This window comes from Cetorhinus maximus, chromosome 1 (assembly GCF_964194155.1).
Source record: "Cetorhinus maximus chromosome 1, sCetMax3.hap1.1, whole genome shotgun sequence".
In the NCBI taxonomy this organism is placed as follows: Eukaryota; Metazoa; Chordata; class Chondrichthyes; order Lamniformes; family Cetorhinidae; genus Cetorhinus; species Cetorhinus maximus.
The window spans coordinates 169,579,576-169,603,497 of NC_135879.1; the positions used below are offsets into that span (position 1 = coordinate 169,579,576).

General features: G+C 44.5%; 1 protein-coding gene across 1 annotated transcript in view; it reads left to right on the forward strand.

The window, feature by feature from the left end:
* LOC144669964 (cell division cycle protein 20 homolog) overlaps positions 1–21,496 on the forward strand; it is a 74,236-nt gene extending 52,740 nt beyond the window's left edge. Inside the window, exons 6-7 of the mRNA XM_078532674.1 lie at positions 18,933–19,058; positions 21,368–21,496. Coding sequence (XP_078388800.1) covers positions 18,933–19,058; positions 21,368–21,496 — 255 coding nt within the window. The remainder of the gene's footprint in view (positions 1–18,932; positions 19,059–21,367) is intronic.
* The last annotated feature ends 2,426 nt before the right edge of the window (positions 21,497–23,922 follow it).

The window sequence follows — 23,922 nt, forward strand, 5'->3', positions numbered from 1 at the left end:
GAGGGAGGCGCTGCAGTTGGCCGCCACATGACCAGCCTTGCCGCATGAGCGACAATGCTTGGGTTGCCCAGCGTAGACCAGGTAGCCACGGTTTCCCCCGATAGCGAAACTGGAAGGAGGGTGGAAAATGGCTCCCTTACCATCGGTCTTTAGCGTGACCTTAAACAGGCGTTTGCCTGTCCAGATCCCCAAGTCGTCTCGAATCTCGGTGCCGCTCCCCACCTTATCGAAGTACCTGGTGAGGAAGGTGACCACGTCGGCGACAGGGACGAAGGGGTTGTACACATGCACCATCACCTCACGTTCCCGTTGCAACGGCAGAGAAAAGTGCGGCTCCGCCGTCAGGATCTTCATCTCCGGCAGGTCTCTCTTCTCCTCGAACACCCTCAGGAGCCGGACGCAGTCTGCCACCCGCTTGAACGTCACGTCAAAATAACCGCCTTTGCGGGAGTCATGCAGGGTGAAGATCTCCGTAGCTTGGAAGCCGCACGCCTTCAACAGGATCCTCCTGGTGAAGAAGCCCCGATCCATAGGTGATCCTCCTTCGCTGTGGTTCACCGTGACTCGGACGGTGATAGGTAACCCACGGTATGGATTTGGATTGCGATTGGTTATCGCCCTTCCATCCCGACCTTGCCTTGGCAGGACCATGGTGTCGCCCCTGCAACACTTGATCTTAGCCAAAAGGCCGAGAAGCGATCCAAAGAGGTTGCCCCTGCATCTGTGTGGGACATCCCCAGTAAGAGGGAGCTCTCGAGGCCTCAGATGTCTAGAGGATGCAGGCCAACGTCATCACAGGCAATAGGGCATCACACTCAGCAGTCTGCTTCCACCTCAGCTGCTGGTGTTGGGTTCATATGGAGACATGGTGATAGGAAATGAAAACTTAAACATTTATGAGAGCACAAAGGTGGCTTGGGTGTTTTCACTTCACTTTTCACATGCAAATATTGCCCAATATATTGTTTCTACTTTATTCATGTATGCATCATTATCCTTTTTAGGCGCTTGTTTAATCAGAGACCTGATTGTACTGGCGTGTCTCATGGTTGGCATACATTGGCTGCAGGGGAATGTCAGATGTCTCCTTTATTGTGTAGGAGACTAAGGTGTTGTGTGTTTGCCATCAGTCTATGGGACTTAGAGGAAGGTGGGGGCTCTGCAGACACTCCCTTATATGCAGTGTCAAGGAGATTGCCTGAGATTACGTTACACAAGGACATCTGAACTGCCTTACATAAAGTCAATGATCTGTAAATGCAGCTTTTGAGATTTTGGTCATTATAGGCTGTTTTATGTATGCCCACTGGCACATCTGTCCTCCTGGGTGATACATGTCCACTCCCCTTGCTGTTGTAGGTGGTAGAGAACGGAGGTTCAGAGGTAGCCCCTGGGAGGGAGGCTGGCAGGGGTTGGTAGATAACCCAAGTAGGCAAACCTGTCCCGACCATGGGAGAATGGTCGTGTAGATTCCTCAAACTTGAGGGTATCTCGTGTAGATGGGATTGTTCCTGGTATCCCTGTGTCTCTGTGTCTCAGGCATGCATTAGAGGCTCATGCACATTCCTCTTCCTAGGGCTCATCATATTCATCCTCATTTGAGTAGGAGTGTTGTTCCTCCCTGTTGTCCTGATGTAAGGGCTTGCCATGTCATATGGCAGTGCACAACATTCCACAACTATCCGGAAAGCTCTGTGTGGTATGTACTGCAGAGCTCCTCTGACTTGGCAAGGCAGTGGAAGCACATTTTTAACATGCTGATGATCTGCTCGACGATGGCTCTGGTCAAGATGTGGGCTGCATTGGAACCTTCTTCCACTGCTGGGGGGTGGGGGGTGGGGGGTGGTGGGGGGGAGGTGGGGGGCACTTCACCGGTGTCATCAACCAGGTCTAGAGGGGATAACCCTTGTCACCCAGGATCCAGCTGTCAATCTGGGCTGGGGCTTCGAAAAGCTGAAGAAGCTGTGAGTTCTGCAACATATATGAGTGATCAGTTGGACGTTTAGAGGTTTAGCGGTTCACCTATGCTGCTGCCTATTCCCAGGGAGCTTTAAAGGCAACATGTGTGCAGTCAATTATCCCTTGCACTCTAGGGAAACTAGCAATGGCTGCAAAGCCCATTGCCCTGGGCCCTGGGCCCCCGGCTGTCATCATCTGTGGTGAACCTGATATACCCACTGGTATGACGGATGAGGGCATTGGTCACCCCTGCACCTGTGTGTGGAATACCACACATGTTGCCCATAGAGCCCTGAAAGCCCTGAGAGGTAGTGAAAAATTTGAGCATCGTGGTCACTTTGAAGGCCACAGGCATGGAGTTGCTGCCAAATCCATGTGGCTGCAGGCCTTGCTGCAGGATCTGGCAGATTTTGGTGACTGCTTCACGAGGCATCCTCAGGCATCTCTGGCATAGTCTCTCGGATACCTGGAGTTAGTTTTCTCATGTCCTGAAGATGCACTGATGCACCAGTGACCTTCTTCTCTGATGCCTTCCCTGGATGGTTGCCTTCTGACCATCCTTCCCCTATGGTGTTGCCTGCTGCTGGCCTTGCGGCTTCAGTTATTGGCTGGTGAGAACCCTCCTTTGTCGTATCCTCCCTGCATCATCCTTCGAGTTTTTGTTAGAGCCCATGGCCCGCCCTGTAAGACCTTTGAATATCTCTACCTCAGACTGGATCTGTCCCCCCAACTGGATCAAACTCCCGCTGTTCCCTCTGCCAGCCAGCACCCTGAGTTAGGCCCACAGGACCCACATGCGGACAGTACTGTCTCCGCCCTTTAAGCCCCTCATTTATCTTCACTGACTGCACCCACCAACCCCCACCGCCCCCCGCATTCAACATCAGGCCCTTCCCACTGCACACTTCCATGCCCTGACCCCACCCTCTGTCCTCCCTCGGAGCCCTCTTCTTCTCCTCCATGAACCCCACCCCCAACCAAACTCCTCACCCACCTTCTCACGCCTGACTTGCTGGTTCTGACCCTCCATGTAAGCTGCCATTCTCCTGCTCCCCTCTCTTGTGCCACAGAGTTCAACCAAAACAATTGCTTACCCGAGATACAACTGCACAAAGCTGACTGGTGCACACCACCTTTAAACAAGTGTGAACCAGTTACCATGAAATTCCTGTGTGCTGCTGACTTAATCTTGAATGTAGGACTTAATTTCAAGAAGTTTTGCATGTTATGAATACTCATATTAAACGTACTATGAGTAGGATCCCACCATGGGACAGTGAGGCCTAACCCACCACCGCCACGCCACTAACTTAATTTTTCGTTCTGAACCCATGGTCGTGATTTTGACATTTTGGACTCCTTTCATTGGCTGCGTTTCGGCCACCTCAGGGGGCCCACCTGCCTTAATTGGCCCCTTAAACACTTTAAGTGTCTATCTGCCACTTGTGGTCATCCCCTCCTCAACCTGGCCTCCTGAAAAAGGGCCCAGAAGTGGGACTGTGCCAACGGGAAGTTCTGGGCCTGCCTGCCTTCGGTGCTGCCCCCATCAGGTGATGAAAATCCAGCCCATTTAAGGTCAGTGAGCCTTCGTCAGAAGAGTTGACAGAAATCATTTATGATGAAGGGTCAGGGATCTGAAACATGATCCTCTCACTACCGATGTTGCCAGGCCTGCTGAGTATTTCCAGCATTTTCTGCTTTTATTTCAGCTTTCCAGCATCCACAGCACTTTGCTCTTGAGTCAAGAATTGATTCTTGGCTAATATTTCTTCTCCTTCCAAAGACCGGCAACACTGAGGCCAATAATATCCCCACAATTGTCCCAGTTTAACTCAGCACAGATCAGGATTCAAACCTTGTAAATCTTTTTGGTACTACAGCTAGTGAGGTGTGAAAGGCCAAAGGAGTATGGGTTTCCTTTCAGTGGGAGTGATTCAAAAACAAATAAGTCCATTTTCATTTATTTCTTTTAATTGCATTTGAATTTTGATTAAGTTACTTCAACACCAAGAGCTTTTTAAACCTATTTAGTTGGTGCCTTCACTGTTGGTTGATATGCTTAGTTTAATCGATTGGTTACAGAGAGTGAGATTAGCTATTCTCCGGTAGCATTGTGGCAGAGTTTTCTCGGTAGCATTCTGATAGAGAAGTGATAATCAGAACGCGGCAGGAAGGGATAGAGTGTACAATATTAAGAGCGTGTCAGCAGATAAGGCTAGAGATTGCAAAAATAGTAAAAAGACAGAATTAAAGCTTCTGTATCTGAATGCACATAGAATTTGTAACAAAACAGATAAATTGACAGCTCAAATAGAAATAAATATGTCTGATCTGATAGTTATTACAGAGATATGGCTGCAAGATAACAAAGGCTTGGACCTGAATATTTAAGAGTACATGGCATTTTGGAAGGACAGGAAGCAAGGAAAAGGTGGAGGGGTAGCTCTGCTAATTAAGGATGACATTACAGTAGAGAGAGATGATCTTAGTTCCAAAGATCAAGATAAGAATAGTTTGGGTATAAATAAGAAATAGTAAAAGTCAGAAGTCACCTGTGGGAATGTTTTATCGGCCCCCAATCACTAACCACACTGTAGGGTGGAGTATACAGGAAGAAATAATAGGAGTTTGTGCAGAAATTTTTGTAGAAGCTTTTGGATAGCAGGTACTGTGAGGTGGTCGAATTGCATGTAAAGAGTGTCCAGGGAGAAAGGGAATGGGTGACTACCAGACAGAGTAAAAGCACTAGGCAGGTAGTGCAGGAGTCTTCTGGGTCCATCTCCCTCTCTAGCAGATTTTCTGTTTTGTATACTGCTGGGGGAGATAGTTTCTCAGGGGAATGCAGCAAGAACCAAGTCTGTAGCACCATGAGTGGCTCAACTGCACAGGGCGGGAGGAAAAAGAGTGGGAGAGGAATAGTGATGGGGAATTCTATCACAAGGGGAACAGAAAGACCTTTCTGCAACTGCAGAGATGACACCAGGATTGTATATTGCCCTCTTGGTGCCAGGGTCAAGGGTGTCACTGAGTGGCTGCAGGACATTCTGAAGTGGGAGGATGGAAAACCAGAGGTTGTGGTCCATATTGGTACCAATGACATAGGTAAAAAGTGGCATGAGATCCTGCAAACAGAATATAGGGAGCTAGGAAATAAATTAAAAGCAGGACCTCAAAGGTAGTAATGTCAGGATTACTCCCAGTGTCACGTGCTAGCGAGATCAGGAATAAAGAATGTGTGGCTGGAGAGATGGTGTAGGAGGGAGGGATTAGATTTCTGAGGTATTGGGACCGATTCTGGGGAATGTGGTACCTGTACAAGCTGGATGGGTTGCACCCCAGCAGGAAGAGGACCAATATCCTCGCAGGAGTATTTGCTAGTACTGTGGAGAAGACTTTAACCTAGAGTGGCAGGGGGATGGGTACCTGAGCAGGGAGACTCAAGAGGGAAATAAAGATAGAAATGAAAGACAGAAAAGTAGAAAGCAACCATAGTACAAAAAAATGTGTAAAATTGTTAAAAAGACAAATCTAAAAGCACTGTCTCTGAATGCACAGAGCATTCACAATAAGGTAGTTGAATAAACAGCACAAATAGATATAAATGGGTACCATATATGATTGCGATTTGAGACATGGCTGCAGGGTGACCAAGGCTGGGAACTGAATATCCAAGGGCATTTGTATTTATGAAGGACAGGGAAAAAGGAAAAGGAGATGGGATGACATTCTTAGTTAAGGATGAAACCAGTGCAATAGTGAGAAAGGACATTGGCTCAGAAAATCTAGATGTAGAATCAGCCTGGTTGGAGCTAAGGGGCAGAAGAAGGGGCAGAAAACACTAGTGGGAGTTGTCCAAAGGCCTCTAAACAGTAGTGGTAAGGAAGGGGACAGCATTAAACAGGGAATTAGAGATGCATGTAACAAGGGTGCTACAGTAATCGTGGGTGACTTTAATCTACATATAGACTGGGCAAACCAAATTAGCAATAATACTGTGATGGATGAATTCCTGGAGTGTGAATGAGATGGTTTTTAGAGGAATCAACTAGTGAACAAACTATCCTAGATTTGGTTTTGTGCAATGAGGAGATAATAAACTTGTTGTGCAGGGTCCTTTAGGGAGGAGTGGCCATAACATGATAGAATTCTTCATTAGGATGGAAAGTGAAGTAGCCCAACCTAAAACTAGTGTTCTAAATCTAAGCAAATGAAACTACGAAGGACTTAGGGCTGAGTTGGCTATGATAGATTGGGGAACTTCATCAGAAGGCATGATGGTGGATAGGCAATGGCTAATATTTAAGGAACGAATGAATGCATTTCAACAGTTATACATTCCTTTCTGGCACAAAAAAAGGCAACAGGAAAAGTGGCCCAACCATGGTTAACAAAAGAAATTAAGGATAGTATTAGATCCAAAGAGTAGTCATATAAAGTTGCTAGAAAAAGTAATAGGTTTGAGGATTATGAACAGTTTAGGGTTCAGTAAAGAGGATCAAGAGATTAAGAGGGGAAAATACAGCATGAGAGTAAACTTACAAGGAACATAAAAGCAGGCTGTAAAGGTTTCCATAAGTATGTAAAAAGAAAAAGATTAGTGAAGGCAAAAGTAGACCCCTTACAGCCCGAAAGGGGAGAATTTATAATGGAGAACAAGGAAATGGCAGAGCAATTAAACAACTACTTTAGTTCTGTCTTCACGGAAGAAGACACAAGCAACTTCCCAGTAATGCTAGGGAACAAAGGGTCTGGTGAGAAACGGCAATTGAAGGAAATTAGCATTAGTAAAAAAATAGTGCTGGAGAAATTAATGGGGCTGAAAGCAGATAAATCCCCAGGGCCTGATAATCTACATACCGGAGTACTAAAGGAGGTGGCCATGGAAATAGTGGATGCGTTGGTTGTCATCTTCCAAAATTCTGTATATTCGTGAACAGCCCTGGCAGATTGGAGTGTGGCAAATATAAACCAGCTATTTAAAAAAGGAGGGAGGGAAAAAGACAGGGGATTAGAGCCTGGTTAGCCTAACATCAGTAGCGGGGAAAATGCTTGTCTATTATAAAGGATGTGATAAAGGCTGAGAGGTGACTCGATTGAGGTGTACAAAATTATGAGGGGAATAGATAGAGTGGACAGGATAAAATTGTTTCCCTTGATGGAGAATTCTAGAACCAGGGGACATAGATATGATAGATGGTTGATATGCTTAGTTTAATCGATTGGTTACAGAGAGTGAGATTAGCTATTCTCTGGTAGCATTGCGGCAGAGTTTTCTCGGTAGCATTCTGATAGAGAAGTGATAATCAGAACGTGGCAGGAAGGGATAGAGTGTACAATATTAAGAGCGTGTCAGCAGATAAGACCAGAGATTGCAAAAATAGTAAAAAGACAGAATTAAAGCCTCTGTATCTGAATGCACATAGAATTTGTAACAAAACAGATAAATTGACAAGCTCAAATAGAAATAAATATGTCTGATCTGATAGTTATTACAGAGATATGGCTGCAAGATAACAAAGGCTTGGACCTGAATATTTAAGAGTACATGGCATTTTGGAAGGACAGGAAGCAAGGAAAAGGTGGAGGGGTAGCTCTGTTAATTAAGGATGACATTACAGTAGAGAGAGATGATCTTAGTTCCAAAGATCAAGATAAGAATAGTTTGGGTATAAATAAGAAATAGTAAAAGTCAGAAGTCACCTGTGGGAATGTTTTATAGGCTTCCAATCACTAACCACACTGTAGGGTGGAGTATACAGGAAGAAATAATGGGAGTTTGTGCAGAGATTTTTGTAGAAGCTTTTGGATAGCAGGTACTGTGAGGTGGTCGAATTGCATGTAAAGAGTGCCCAGGGAGAAAGGGAATGAGTGAGTACCAGACAGAGTAAAAGCACTAGGCAGGTAGTGCAGGAGTGTTCTGGGCACATCTCCCTCTCTAGCAGATTTTCTGTTTTGTATACTGCTGGGGGAGATAGTTTCTCAGGGGAATGCAGCAAGAACCAAGTCCGTAGCACCATGAGTGGCTCAGCTGCACAGGGCGGGAGGAAAAAGAGTGGGAGAGGAATAGTGATGGGGAATTCTATCACAAGGGGAACAGAAAGACCTTTCTGCAACTGCAGAGATGACACCAGGATTGTATATTGCCCTCTTGGTGCCAGGGTCAAGGGTGTCACTGAGTGGCTGCAGGACATTCTGAAGTGGGAGGATGGACAGCCAGAAGTTGTGGTCCATATTGGTACCAATGACATAGGTAAAAAGTGGCATGAGATCCTGCAAACAGAAATATAGGGAGCTAGGAAATAAATTAAAAGCAGGACCTCAAAGGTATTAATCTCAGGATTACTCCCAGTGTCACGTGCCAGCGAGATCAGGAATAGAGAATGCGTGGCTGGAAAGATGGTGTAGGAGGGAGGGATTAGATTTCTGAGGCATTGGGACTGATTCTGGGGAATGTGGTACCTGTACAAGCTGGATGGGTTGCACCCCAGCAGGAATAGGACCAATATCCTCGCAGGAGCATTTGCTAGTACTGTGGGGAAGAGTTTAACCTAGAGTGGCAGGGGGTTGGGTACCTGAGCAGGGAGACCCAAGAGGGAAACAAAGATAGAAATGAAAGACAGAAAAGTAGAAAGCAAAAGTAGAAAAGTACAAAAAAATGTGTAAAAATGTTAAAAAGACAAAACTAAAGGCACTGTCTCTGAATGCACAGAGCATTCACAATAAGGTAGATGAATAAACAGCACAAATAGATATAAATGTGTGCCATATATGATTGCGATTTGAGACATGGCTGCAGGGTGACCAAGGCTGGGAACTGAATATCCAAGGGCATTTGAATTTACGAAGGACAGGGAAAAAGGAAAACGAGGTGGGATGACATTCTTAGTTAAGGATGAAACCAGTGCAATAGTGAGAAAGGACATTGGCTCAGAAAATCTAGATGTAGAATCAGCCTGGTTGGAGCTAAGTAGCAACAAGGGGCAGAAAACACTAGTGGGAGTTGTCCAAAGGCCTCCAAACAGTAGTGGTAAGGAAGGGGACAGCATTAAACAGGGACTTAGAGATGGTTGTAACAAGGGTGCTACAGTAATCATGGGTGACTTTAATCTACATATAGACTGGGCAAACTAAATTAGCAATAATACTGTGATGGATGAATTCCTGGAGTGTGAATGAGATGGTTTTTAGAGGAATCAACTAGTGAACAAACTATCCTAGATTTGGTATTGTGCAATGAGGAGATAATAAACTTGTTGTGCAGGGTCCTTTAGGGAAGAGTGGCCATAACATGATAGAATTCTTCATTAGGATGGAAAGTGAAGTAGCCCAACCTAAAACTAGTGTTCTAAATCTAAGCAAATGAAACTACGAAGGACCTAGGGCTGAGTTGGCTATGATAGATTGGGGAACTTCATCAGAAGGCATGATGGTGGATAGGCAATGGCTAATATTTAAGGAACGAATGAATGCATTTCAACAGTTATACATTCCTTTCTGGTACAAAAAAAAACAGGAAAAGTGGCCCAACCATGGTTAACAAAAGAAATTAAGGATAGTATTAGATCCAAAGAGTAGTCATATAAAATTGCTAGAAAAAGTATCAAGTTTGAGGATTATGAACAGTTTAGGGTTCAGTAAAGAGGATCAAGAGATTAAGAGGGGAAAATACAGCATGAGAGTAAACTTACAAGGAACATAAAAGCAGGCTGTGAAGGTTTCCATAAGTATGTAAAAAGAAAAAGATTAGTGAAGGCAAAAGTAGGCCCCTTACAGCCCGAAAGGGGAGAATTTATAATGGAGAACAAGGAAATGGCAGAGCAATTAAACAACTACTTTGATTCTGTCTTCACGGAAGAAGACACAAGCAACTTCCCAGTAATGCTAGGGAACAAAGGGTCTGGTGAGAAACGGCAATTGAAGGAAATTAGCATTAGTAAAAAAATAGTGCTGGAGAAATTAATGGGGCTGAAAGCAGATAAATCCCCAGGGCCTGATAATCTACATACCGGAGTACTAAAGGAGGTGGCCATGGAAATAGTGGATGTGTTGGTTGTCATCTTCCAAAATTCTGTATATTCGTGAACAGCCCTGGCAGATTGGTGTGTGGTAAATGTAACCAGCTATTTAAAAAAGGAGGGAGGGAAAAAAACAGGGAATTAGAGCCTGGTTAGCCTAACATCAGTAGCGGGGAAAATGCTTGTCTATTATAAAGGATGTGATAAAGGCTGAGAGGTGACTCGATTGTTGTGTACAAAATTATGAGGGGAATAGATAGAGTGGACGGGTTAAAATTGTTTCCCTTGTTGGAGAATTCTAGGAAGGTGGGATTAGAAAGGGCACCTGGGTGTCCTCGAGCTGGCATGGACAAGATGGGCTGAATGGCCTCCTTCTGTGCTGTAACTTTTCTATGGTTCTATGGTTCTGTAACAGGACACTTAGAAAATATCAATGGGATTAGACAAAGTCAGTATGGACTTATGAAAGGGAAATCATGTTTGACAAACCTACTGGAGTTTTTTTGAGGACGTAACTAGTAGAATAGATAAAGGAGAACCAGTGGATGTGGTGTATTTGGATTTTCAGAAAGCTTTTGGTAAAGTCTTACATAAGAGGTTAGTGTGTTAATTAAAGCACATGGGATTGGGGGTAATATATTGGCATGGATTGAGAATTGGTTAACAGACAGGAAACAGAGAATAGGAATAAATGGGTATTTTTCAGAGTGGCAGGTGGTGAACATTGCGGTACTGCAGGGATCAGCGCTTGTGCCCGAGCTAGTCACAATATATCAATGATTTGGATGAGGGAACCAAATGTAATATTTCCAAGTTTGCTGACAACACAAAACTAGGTGGGAATGTGAGCAGTGAGGAGGACGCAAAGAGGGCTTCATGATGATTTTGACAAGTTGAGTGAGTGCGCAAGTACATGGCAGATGCAGTATAAAGTGGATAAGTGTGACGTTATTCACTTCATAGGAAAACCAGAGTGACATAGCATTATTTAAATGGTGATAGATTGGGAAATGTTGATGTACGAATGGACTTGGGCGTCCTTGTACACCAATCACAGAAAGCAAGCATGCAGGTGCGGCAAACAGTTAAGAAAGCAAATGTTATGTTGACTTTCATTGCAAGGGGATTTGAGTACAGGAGCAAGGATGTCTTACTGCAGCTGTACAGGACCTTGGTGAGATAACACCTGGAGTGTGTGCACAGTTTTGATCTCCTTACCTAAGAAAGCATATGCTTGCCATAGAGGGAGTGCAGCAAAGGTTCACTAGGCTGATTCCTGGGATGTCTGATTGTCAACCAGATTGGGTTGACTAGGGCTGTATTCACTGAAGTTTAGAAGAATGAGAGGGGATCTCATTGAAAATAGGGCTGGACAGACTGGATACAGCAATGGTATTTCCCCTGGCTGGGGGGGTCTAGAACAAGGGGTCACCCTCTGAGGATATGGGAAAGGCCATTCAGGACTGAGATGAGGAACAATTTCTTTACTAGGAGGATGGTGAACCTGTGGAATTCTCTATCACAGAAGGCTGTTGAGGCCAAGTCACTGAATATATTTAAGAAGGAAATAGATAGATTTCTAGATACAAAAGGTTTCAAGGGGCATTGGGAGAGAGTGGGTGAATGGCATTGAGATAGAGGGTCAGCCATGCTCATATTGAATGGTGCAGCAGGCCCGAAGGGGCGAATGACCTATTTCTGCTCCTATTTTCTATGTTTCTTAGACATAGGCAGACAAGAAACAAAGAGTAGGAATAAACGGGTCTTTTTCCGAATGGCAGGCAGTGACTAGTGGTGTACTGTAGGGATCGGTGCTGGGACCCCAGCTATTCACAATATATATTAATGATTTAGATGAGGGAACTAAATGTAATATCTCCAAATTTGCAGATGACACAAAGCTGGGTGGGAGGGTGAACTATGATGCAGAGATGCTTCTGTGTGATTTGGACAAGCTGAGTGAGTCGGCAAATGCATGGCTGATGCAGTATAAAGTGGATAAATGTGAGGCTATCCACTTTGGTAGCAAAAACAGGAAGGCAGATTATTATCTGAATGCTATAAATTGAGAGAGGGGAATGTGCAACGAGACCTGGGTGTGCTCGTACACCAGTCGCTGAAGGTAAGCATGCAGGTGCAGCAGGCGGCAAAGAAGGCAAATGGTATGTTGGCCTTCATAGCCAGAAGATTTGAGTACAGGAGCAGGGATGTCTTGCTGCAATTATACAGGGCCTTGGTGAGACCACACCCGAATATTGTGTGCAGTTTTGGTCTCCTTATCTGAGGAAGGATGTTCTTGCTATAGAGGGAGTGCAACAAAGGTTTACCAGACTGATTCCTGGGATGGCGGGTCTGACATGTGAGGAGAGATTGAGTTGGTTAGGATTATATTCGCTGGAGTTCAGAAGAATGAGGGGGGATCTCATAGCAACCTATAAAATTCTAACAGGGCTAGATAGGGTAGATGCAGGAAGGATGTTCCCGATGGTGGGGGAGTCCAAACCCAGGGGGTCACAGTCTGCGGATATGGGGTAGACCATTTAGGACTGAGATGAGGAGAAATTTCTTCACCCAGAGGGTGGTGAACCTGTGGAATTTGCTACCACAGAAAGTAGTTGAGGCCAAAACATTGTATGTTTTCAAGAAGGAGTTAGATATAGCTCTTGGGGTGAAAGGGATCGAAGCGTATGGGGAGAAAGCGGGAGCAGGCTATTGAGTTGGATGATCAGCCATGATCATAATGAATGGCGGAGGAAGCTCGATGGCCGAATGGCCTACTCCTGCTCCTAGTTTCTATGTTTCTATAATCATGAGTGATTTTAAGCTACATACAGATTGGACTAATTAGATTGGCAAAGGTAGCCTGGAAGATGAGTCCATTGAGTGTTTTCGACACAATTTCTTAGAACTGTACATGCTAGAGCCAACCTGAGAGCAGATTGTTCTAGATCTGGTAATGTGCAACAAGACAGGGTTTATCAATGGTCTCACAGTGAAGACACTCCTAGGTAGCAGTGATCATAACATCTTTGAATTTTGCATTCAGTTCGAGGGAGAGAAGAGTGGGTCTAAGATTAATGTTTTTGTACTTAAATAAGGGCAATTATGAGGGTATGATGACAGAACTGGCTAAAGTGAACTAGGAAATTAAGTTAAGGGATAAGTCAGCAGAGATTTAAGCAGATATTTCGTAACACTCAGCAAAGATCCATTCCAGTGAGAAAGAAAGACTCGAGAGGAAGAATGTGCCATCTGTGGCTAACTAAGGAAGTTAAAGATAGTATCAAATTGAAAGAAAAAGCATACAATTCTGCAAAGGTTACTGGCAGGTTAGAAAATTGGACAGGATATAAAAAACAGTGAGTAATGGCTAAAAAAAATGAGGGATAAATTGTCTGACAGAAAGCTAGCTAGAAATATGAAAACAAATAGAAAGCGTTTCTACAGGCATTTAAAAAGGAAAAGAATAAGTAAAATGAACATTGGTCCTCTAGAGAGTGAGTCTGGGGAGGCGGTGGTATAGTGGCATTGTCACTAACTAGTATTCCAGAGACCTAGGGTCTCTGGGGACCTGGGTTTGAATCCCACCATGGTAGACGGTAAAATTTGAATTCAATAAAAATTTGGAATTAAAGTTTGATAATGACCATGAAACCATTGTTGTTTGTTGTAAAAACCCATCTGGTTCACTAATGCCCTTTAGGGAAGGAAATCTGCTGTCCTTACCTGGTCTGGCCTACATGTCACTCCAGACCCACAGCAATGTGGTTGGCTCTTAAATGCCCTCTGAACAAGGGCAATTAGGGATGGGCAATAAATACTGGCCTAGCCAGTGACACCCACATCCCATGAATGAATAAAAAGTAATGGAAAATAAGGAAATTGGCAGATGAATTAAACAGATATATTGCCCCTGTCTTCACAAATAACATCCCAGAAATAAATGTGTTTCACGAGATGAAAGGGAGGGAGAAACTTAAAACAACACCAATCTAACGATTGGTGCGATTGACTGCACTCATGTGGCGCACAGGTCTCCATCTCTACACTTGGTGGACTTTATCAACCGCAAGGGCTTCCACTCACTGACCGTGCAGCTGGTATGCGACCACCAGAAACGCATCCTGCAGTGTGCGCACGGTTTCCAGGTAGTGTGCATATGCCTACACCATGAGTCGCTCGCAGATCCCTGCAGTCTTCCAGGGTCCACAGAGGCTGCAGGGTTGGCTCCTTGGGGACAAGGGCTACCCGCAGAGGCCATGGCTGATGACACCCATGCGGCGGCCTCAGACTGCAGCAGAGCGACGCTATAATGGGGCTCATGCTGCAGCTCGCAACTTGGTGGAGCAGACCATCGGGATGCTGAAGATGTGGTTCCGGTGCCTGCACCAGTCTGGTGGAGCCCTGCAATATAGTCCACAGAGGGTGTCACACATCGTCATCATCTGCTGCGCCCTTTAAAACCTGGTGCTTCAACGGGGAGAGGAGCTGGATGAGGAGGAGATGGAGGAGCTGCACGTCTCCTCTGATGAGGAGGACGTCCTCGGGGATGAGGGTGAGGGGGTCCTCGGTGGTGACGATGACGGGGATGAGGCTCTCGCACTGGCTAGACAAGGCAGGCGCACTCAGGAGGCCCTCATAGCTGCCAGATTTGTGGAGGATGATGACGACACGCAGTGAGGTGCCCCCATAGATCCTCACATTGAATCTGTGAATGTTTGACTCCACTTTGGCTTATGGCAGCGTGAATACCATCTGTGAGAATGCCCCTGTCATGAGGATGCAGTGGAGGCCCTAATAGTCACTCAATCGCAGGAGGATGCTGACAACATGCAGTGAGGACACTCCATAAATCTTCACATAGCCTCTGAGAATGTCTGGCTCCTGTCTGGCTGAGGGCAGCTCGCTTGCACTCCATGATCAGGGCCATCTCAGAGATGCAGCCATGAAACTTTAGACCCATCTGATGCTGTATCCACCTTCAGCATCTCAACCCACAGGACCTGGTGCACAGCATCACTGGTCATAGATGCTGGTGTGATGGGGGCCAGCCCCACCTTAAAGGTGCTGAGAGCACACAGAGAGAATGAGAGAACTCTGTGGTTCCTGCCCACTACATTCTGGCAGCAATGACCAGCACTGCCGAGATACAGGCATCAGTAATGTTTCCAGGGAGTGTGAGGCTGGACCATCACTGTGGTCTGAAGGCTGCACAAAGCACAGGGAAGAGGCCCTGGACTGAGACACCTGCCTTTTATCTTGTGCAGAAAGGTTTCACATCTGAGTGACAAGAACACTGCTCATCAAAACAATGAGTCATAGGCAGGGAGACATTCTTAGGAGTTTATTGACAATAGTGAACAGTATATACAAGTGATCAACACCCATGCCCAGGCTGTGCAACTACTTTTACTTAACTTTCCTAACCCTGTCTTGGTGCTCCCCAGGCATCCACAGCAGAGGTGGATACAGCCTGCTGACTGCTCTGCCCTGTCTGTGATGACTTTGACGGGTGTCCTCTGGAGCACCGAGACTTGGTGGGCCCTGGCCTGCTTTCGGGGTCCTGCTGTGTGGCAGTGGAATTCTTCTCAGCCTGTGAAGCTGGAGCTGCGGAGGTCAGAGGAAGAGGGGATTTGAATGGGCCGGTCACTCCCAGAGTCACCTGGGTGGATGGCCCCGGAGTGTGCACCTGCTGACCCTCCTCGCTATGGGTGTCCTAGGGCCCCTGGCTGACTCCGTGAGCAGAAGGGGTAGCTGGAGTGAGATTGAGCTGCCCAGCACCCCTCTCACGTACACACTGTTGGAGGCCAACTGTGGCATCAGTGATGGAGTTAAGCCCACGCAGCAGTGCAGGAGTGACATCCTGGACCAAGGTCTCTATGGTGGCTGCCATCCTGCCAGTGCTGACCTCGATGTGTTGCAATGGGTGATGGCGGGCGGGCGAATGAGAGCCCGCCCGTCATGGAAACCGTGTGTTTTCTGGGAATGAATAAATAATGAGGTGGGCTGGGGAAGATATAGCCTGAAAACCTGCCATTTTCGTTGGTGGGTAGGACTCCATTTTACCTGCCCGCTACCGCACTTAGTGCAATTTTGGGAAAATTCCGCCCATAATGTGGGAAAATGTGAAATTATGCAATTTGGTAGGAAAAATAAAAAAGCAGCATATTACTTAAATGGGGAAAGATTGTCGATGTCTGTGATACAGAGGAACCTGTGCGTCCTGGTACGTTAATAACAAAAAGTTAGTATGCAGGTACAACAAGTGATTAGGAAAGCAAATTCAGTGTTGTCATTTCTTGCAAGGGGAATGGAATATAAAAGTAGGGATGTTTTGCTGCTGTTGTATAGGGTATTGGTGAGATCATATCCAGAGTACTGATTCTGGGGTGGGGGAGGTTATCCTATGAGGTACAGGTTGAGCCTGTATCCATTGGAGTTTAGGAGAATGAGAGGCCATTTTATAAGATCCTGAGGGGACTTGACAGGGTGGGTGCTAAAAGGATGCTTCCCCTTGTGGGAGAGACTAGAACTTGGGGACACAGTTTATAAGCAAAAGCAAGCAAGCATTTAAGATGGAGATGCAGAAAAATATTTTCTCTCAGAAGTTCATGAGTCTGTGGAACTCTCCTCCCCAGAGAGTGGTGAAAGCTTCCCCAGGCTGAGTTTGATAGATTCTTGATTGACAAGGGAGTCAAAGGGTATAGAGGGTAGGAAGGAAAATGGAGTTGCAGAAAACAAAGGCTCATGGTATAGGGGGTAACATATTGGCATGGATAGAAGATTGGCTGGCTAATAGGAAGCAGAGAGTAGACATAAATGGGTCTTTTTCAGCTTGGCAAGATGTAAAGAGTGGTGTGCCACAGGAATCAGTGCTGGGACCTCAGCTGTTTACAATTTATATAGATGACTTGGGTGAAGGGATGGATGGGATGGTTGCCAAATTTGCCGATGACACAAAGATAGGTTGGAAAGTAATTTGTGAAGAGGGCTTAAAAAGGCTACAAAAAGATATAGATAGGTTAAGTCAATGGGCAAAGATCTGGCAAATGGAGTATAATGCGAGAAAATGTGAAATTGTCCATTTTGGCAGGAAGAATAAAGGAGAAGCATATTATCTAAATGGTGGGAGATTGCAGAGCTCTGAGGTGCAGAGGGAACTGGGTGTCCTAGTGCATGAATCATAAAAGGCTAGTAAGCAGGTACAGCAAGTAATTATGAAAGCTAATAGAATGTTATCATTTATTACGAAGGGAATTGATTACAAAAGTCAGGAGGTTATGCTTCAGTTGTACGGGGCGCTGGTAAGACCACATATGAAGTACTGTGTACAGTCTTGGTCACCTTATTTAAGGAAGGATGTAAATGCGTTGGAAGTAGTTCAGAGAAGGTTTACCAGACTAATACCTGGAATGGGTGGGTTGTCTTATGAGGAAAGGTTAGAGAGACTAGGCTTGTATCTGCTGGAGTTTAGAAGAGTGAGGGGTGACTTCATTGAGACACATAAGATCCTGTGGGGTCTTGACAGGGTGGATGTGGAGAGGATGTTTCCTCTTGTGGGAGAATCTTAAACTAGTGGTTACTATTTAAAAATAAGGGGTCGCCCATTTAAAACAGAGATGAGGCAAAATTTTTTCACTCAGGGTCGTGAGTCTTTGGAGCTTTTCCTGATAAGGTGGTGGAAGCAGAGTCTTTGAATATTTTGAAGGCAGAGGTGGATAGATTCTTGGTAAGCAAGGGGGTGATAGGTTATCGGCGGTCGGTGGGATGCAGATTGCAGGTTACAATCAGATCAGTCATGACCTTACTGAATGGTGGAGCAGGGTTGAGGGGCTGATTGGCCTACTTCTGCTCCTGATTCTTATATTTGTAGGTTTAGTTGGACTATTGTTTAAGCAAAGTATGAACTTGAACTGAGTAGTAAATCTCAGCTGCTAGTGATATGCAAAAGACCGAGAGTGTGTGAAGTTTAGCCTGAGTGGTAATTCAGTTTCAGGTGGAGTTTGGCCTTAGAAGGAGTTTGGCCTTGAGGTGCAGTCGGACAGGAGTTTTGTCTATAATTAATTCTTACGTGAAATGAATAAGTGGGGTTTGATTATTGTGAGAGCTTGTTGCTAGTGGGAGGTCAGGCAAACATTATCAACATTTTTAAGTTAGACACAGATGAATGGCAAGGTATCTTCATGAAGTGCGTAGATATGTAGGTTATCATGGGTCCTCAGTGTATCCAATGACGACATGTTTGCATTGACCATTGAGTGTCAGAAAATTGAGTCTGCAGCAGCAGATCTCTGAGCTCATGCAGCAATTGCTACATGCCCAGTGTCAGAGAGCGTCAGCAATTTCTGGATCATATTCCTTAGAACATGGTTAACTAAGATTTGACCTTGATGGTGCAGGATGCAGATGCAACATAGAAAGAAAGTGAAAATAGACTAAAGTTTCCAATTCTTTTTTTCTTTTATGAGCTGTACTTTCCTGTAGCTTTCACAACACTACCTTGTGCCTTTATCTTATGAGTCACCAGAGGTGCTGAGACCGGCGGCTGCTGTAAAATAGTTTATCATTTCCCCATTCAAAGGTTCTAATGTTGACAAACGGAATCATTGCTGGGGTAAATCGTAGGGAGTGACATCAGACCTGAGGAAATTGGGGATTATAAACTAAAATATGCATATAATATTTAAACCCCACCACCGAATCTCTATAACACCTCCCTACTGAAGATATGATTTCCTATTCCGTCCATATAGGCAGAAAAGCATTCTAGAAAATTGCTTTATCTACTGGATGCCAAGTTAATCCATGGTTAAAATGGATTACTGGCACAAAGATCCAGTGCATAATTCTGATAGTATAAATGTAGATATATTTGTATTTTCAGTTGCAGGAAAAGCTAGTGGTTGGGCAAAAACATTAATCTTTTAATTAACAATAATTGAATTTCCTTTTCAATAGGCCATGAACTGGTGCCCCTGGCAATCTGGAATACTTGCTGTTGGGGGAGGAATGAAAGATGGCCATTTGCGTATTTGGGACACAAAGAGTGGGAGCTGTATTCGAGATGTGGATACAAAATCACAAGTGAGATAATAAGATAATGTACAACAGGGACATAGTATTGCATTTAACTTTGTGATCATGTTTTGCGATTAGGGGAATCTGAAGTATTGTTCATTGATTTTGTTCTGATGTGAAATAGCGAGATCACATGGCAGAATTTTATTTATGGACAGCCAGGAATCTGTGTCTCCTTAATGCATCTCCTCTAGAGAGTTTGAACTTTCTACATTGTATGTAATGTAGTCAGAAATGTTCTGGCCTCTTCTGGCTTGGTACCATGACCTGCTGCCTTGTCTGGTTGCTTGGCACATAGAGTCCTGGTGTATCATTAAAGATTGCTGCGTGTGCAGTGAAGTATTCTGTTTTTCAGGCGGTGCAGACTGCTCCCTCTTTTTTAAGGCTGCACTCTAATTTTCAAGCATTCAGGCATTAACACAAAATTTATGGTCATTGCTACCTCATTGAGCTGACCTCAGAAAGTCTTGTGTAAATACCTCTCCTGATCAATGGTGGGCACAAATCTTTTTCCATTGCTGTAACAGCTGCTGACCTCATACACGTGGACATTTTCCCCCTGTACTTCCATATGTCACAGGCCAGCATAAATGGCTGCTTTTGAGTCATGAGCCTTTTTGAGAGTATTGGTCAGCTTTGGTAGGTTTTGAGGTTTGCACATATATGACTGTGTGTATGCATTTAATGGTTGATCATGTGTATGAAAAATGTCTTTGAAAATGTTCCTACTTACAACCAGAGTATTATGTGTGTACATAAATGAACTGGTGGTATTTTGCAACCACATAACAAGTTTAATTGCAATATTTATTTAGCAATCCCTGGCTCCACTTCTCCTAATAGTTATATTTTAATACTAAATAATGTAATCATTAATCAAAATTGTGCTGGCAATATTAATGAATACCTGGAATATTTTCTGTCAAGCTGTGGCATCATATAGTCTTCGAATTCAAGTTCCATGGTGTGGAACTTTGAATGACCCCTTGCCAGCAGTACAGACCCTGTGGAACTTGCAATCGCACAGGACAAATTTTTTAATGCTCTTGAGGCAGTGCTATGTAGCACCTTCCTACTAACCCCACAGAATTGTGCAAACTGTTGAAAAATCATCCAATGTCATATTTCCTTTGTTGATTTGCAGTTCTGCTCCTGTTTTTCCAAATCAAACTGTTTGTTGAAGAACTTCTGAAAATGTTCAGAATGTGGTCTACATTGGCAAAGCCATAGTTAATACCCAACCCTAGTTGCCCTGAGGTCATGTGGGCCTCCCCCTGAACAGCTGAAGTCATTGTGGTAATGGTACATCACCATCTGAGGTTAGGTTGTTACATTTGCGAGATATGCATTTTGAAGTATTGACAACAATCCAGGTACACTGGAGCTAATTCATGTTTTTCCCATGGTTTGGTTTCTTTTGATTTGGCACGCTTTTGGTGCACACTTCCCAGAACAGCATTCCTATTATCACCAGTTGCCCCTGCATTTGCAAGCAGTGCTAAATGTGGGCATTTCATTAGGCCTGCCAATGGCTGCATTGGATTTGGAAAATGAAGAGGAATTCACGCAGTGCTAGGAGAGACAAGGACATAATCATGTCAGACAGCTGAAATCAAAGAATAACATCATATGATCACATCATATGACACAGGCCCAACAACTTGGGCATATTGGATAAGATCTGACTTCAGTATCTATGATTCAGCAAGGTGGTAGTTACCAAGTTGTGCTATTTCTGGGAGTTTCATGTTAAACAACATCCATTGCAGAGATAGCCTGACTTGTGGTTAAAGTGATCACCACGTTGAATTTTTATACTGAAGTTTGATTTCAAGCCAATGCTACTGACAGATGGGTGAGTTGAGCAAACACTAATCAATCAGTCACTTCAGCCCTTTGTTGCAGCAACACAGCTGTCACTTTTTCAGAGAAGGGAAGGTAAAGGCTCAACACATCTATGAAATGACTGAATTGCCAGAAGTACAGAGTGGGGAGAGGCATATTTTTCTTTTTCCCTGCATTTTCTGTGTGGTTATTGTCCAAGTAGTGGATTGTTTTGAGGTTGATGCAAAGTGTTTTGAAAAAGCTTCACAGGCAGCGTGAAGGCTCCAACAAAATTTAGTTTCCTTTTCAGTCAGACTGTCCAGCAGAAACTGCTTACAGTTTTCAAATGACCCCTTGGCCTTAAAATTGGCCTAGGTCATGCACACAGCTGTAAGTTCCCTATCGACAGATAAGAAAGGTGAAACATTCAGGCTGACATCGAAATTATAAAATAGTCAACGCTGATACGAATTGATTTTTTGTTTTTTCAGATTTGTTCATTGCTCTGGTTATCACAATACAAGGAGCTAGTAACTGGCCATGGTTTTCCCAAACACCAAGTCTCTGTCTGGAATTACCCAACTCTTATGAAGTCAGCTGACCTGAAAGGTATGACTTGACCATCTTATAGCTTGCATGAAAATCTAAATATATCAAGAACCACACTGATAGATTTTTATGGCCTCTCAGCAGTATATTGGGTGATTAAGCTAGATTTTCCAAGTCTTTGCTTATGGCAAAGTGTCTTGCTAGCAGAAGAGCTGGGAAAATTATAAACAATTGTCCATCCATTAAAATTAATATAAGTCAGACAGTCACAATTTTCTGATGTACTCGGTGAGGACCTGAAAATAACAGCCTTTATTTTTGTTCAATTAAAAGTCTTCAAATATGTTAAATTATATTTCCTTTACCATGAGTATTTCAATCTTTATAACTTAAAATATTTGGACTCTGAAAGGATTGGGCCTTTCCAGGTGGGATCCCCGCTTCTGTAACTTAGCCATAACTTCAGTGGGAGCACAGCAGAAGGACCAGGAAATAGAGCCGGATCCAATAGTTTCCGGGGAATTTTTCTGGGTTGAAATCTTCACCTTGTCTCCATCCCTCTCATCACACTGTAATTCAGAATATTTACCACAGTATTGACAATATTCACTCAGCCTGCAGTCACTTTGGGCATGAAAAGCCACTGCCTATTGTACAGAATTGGTGAAAGATTGCTATGATAAGACCTGTGACAATGCTGCATAGTTTAAACAAAAAATGCCCAGGATTTTCGCTCCTGTGTTGTGTTGAGTCGGGAAATTTCCTGCCTCGCCATATCTGCCTTGGGGAAAAATGGATCCTTTCTCCGGTGGTGGTGGGGCGGGAGGGCGGTGGTGGTTTTGCGGGTGTGTGCTGGGGTTTGCTGAGTGCTGAGGTGGGCTGTTAAAAAGACCTGCTCTGGTACTCTGGGACTTCATCCAAGTTGTGTGGTTGAATATCAGGCCCTCTAGCCCTGCTGCCTCACACCTCCTCACCCACTCTCCATCCTCCATCCATGCCTACTCATGGCCGCACCAAGTGCCAATGGCCCCTCACGCTCTCCATGCCAACACATGACCCCCCACTCATCCTCATGGTCCCTTATAGCCCCTATGCCAACTTAGTACCAACTCATGCTCACCCATTACTCCCACCCACCACAATTTGCCTTTACACCCTCCATGCTAACCCACACAGTATCCACAATGGGCAGACCTCAGGAGCCATGCTGAGATGAAATAAAGTTCTACAGACTTCACTATATAAAAAAGGACTCTCATTGATAAAATCCCATTCAATACATTTAAATCCTCTCAAGTATTTAACCCTTATAAAAATAAAAAATTATATTCAAAACACCACATCAAAGACAGCTAATCCCTTGATAATCTCTTGGAGCTGTCAATCAAACTGAATTTACAGCCTCCCACTGTGACAATGACAGGTTGTGGAAGCAGTCAAGCAGTCACAATACTATAATGATAGCACTTAGGGTTATGTTAACAAACAGCTATTGAAACTGAAAACACTGATTTGTTTCAACTCAGAGAAACAGACATTTTTTTTTAAATTTAAAAGGCAGGGATTTAAATAACTTGACATTTTTTTAAATATTTGTTCATGGGATGTGGGCGTCACTGGCTAGGCCAGCATTCATTACCCATCCCTAATTACCCTTGTTCAGAGGGAATTTAAGCATCAAGCACATTGCTGTGGGCCTGGCCATGTCGGCCAGACCAGTTAAGTATGACAAATTTCCTTCACTAAAGGACATTAGTGAACCAGATGGGTTTTTATGACAATCGGTAATGGTTTCATGGGCATCATCAGACTCCTAATTCCAGATTTTTATTGAATTAAAATTTCACCATCTGCCATGGTGGGAATCGAACCTGGGTCCCCAGAGCATTACCCTAGGTTTTTGGAATATTAATCTGTTGACAATACTACTACACCACTGCCTTCCCCCAGTTATACAGACCTTACCCACCGTCTCCGAGCATTTACATCTACTCTAAAAAATCATAAGTCACACAATGCGGGCCCTTGCCTGAGTGAAAATGGGGTCCATTCAATCAAGCAGGCCCTGGCAGGCTGGAAGGGGGCTGATAGTGAGGGTAGGCAGTTCTTCCAGCAAGAATGACTCTTGCCTCTGGGTATGGCCTCTTAGGGAGGCTGTCAGGCTTTAATGGCCAGCCTCCTCAGGTGGCAAAGCGCTCATTCTCCACTACCCATTAGAATTCCAGTGGCGCCGGGAAGGGCCCTGAAGTGACCACTAATATCTCACCCTCGAAGTATTTTTCATACCATGCTGGAGGCACACAGGGAGGCCTGGTATTTGGTGCGGGTGGAATATTCTGCCGTGGGTGGCCTAACCACAGGGTTACCACTTGTGGGTCTCTTCGTGGGCCATGAAGTGGCTGTAAAGGTGGGTTGCCCCCCCCCACTCACCCCCCCCAGTTGGCTATCAGGGTTTACTTGATGGCCTCTCCATGTAGCAGCAGGCCCTCCTGACAAG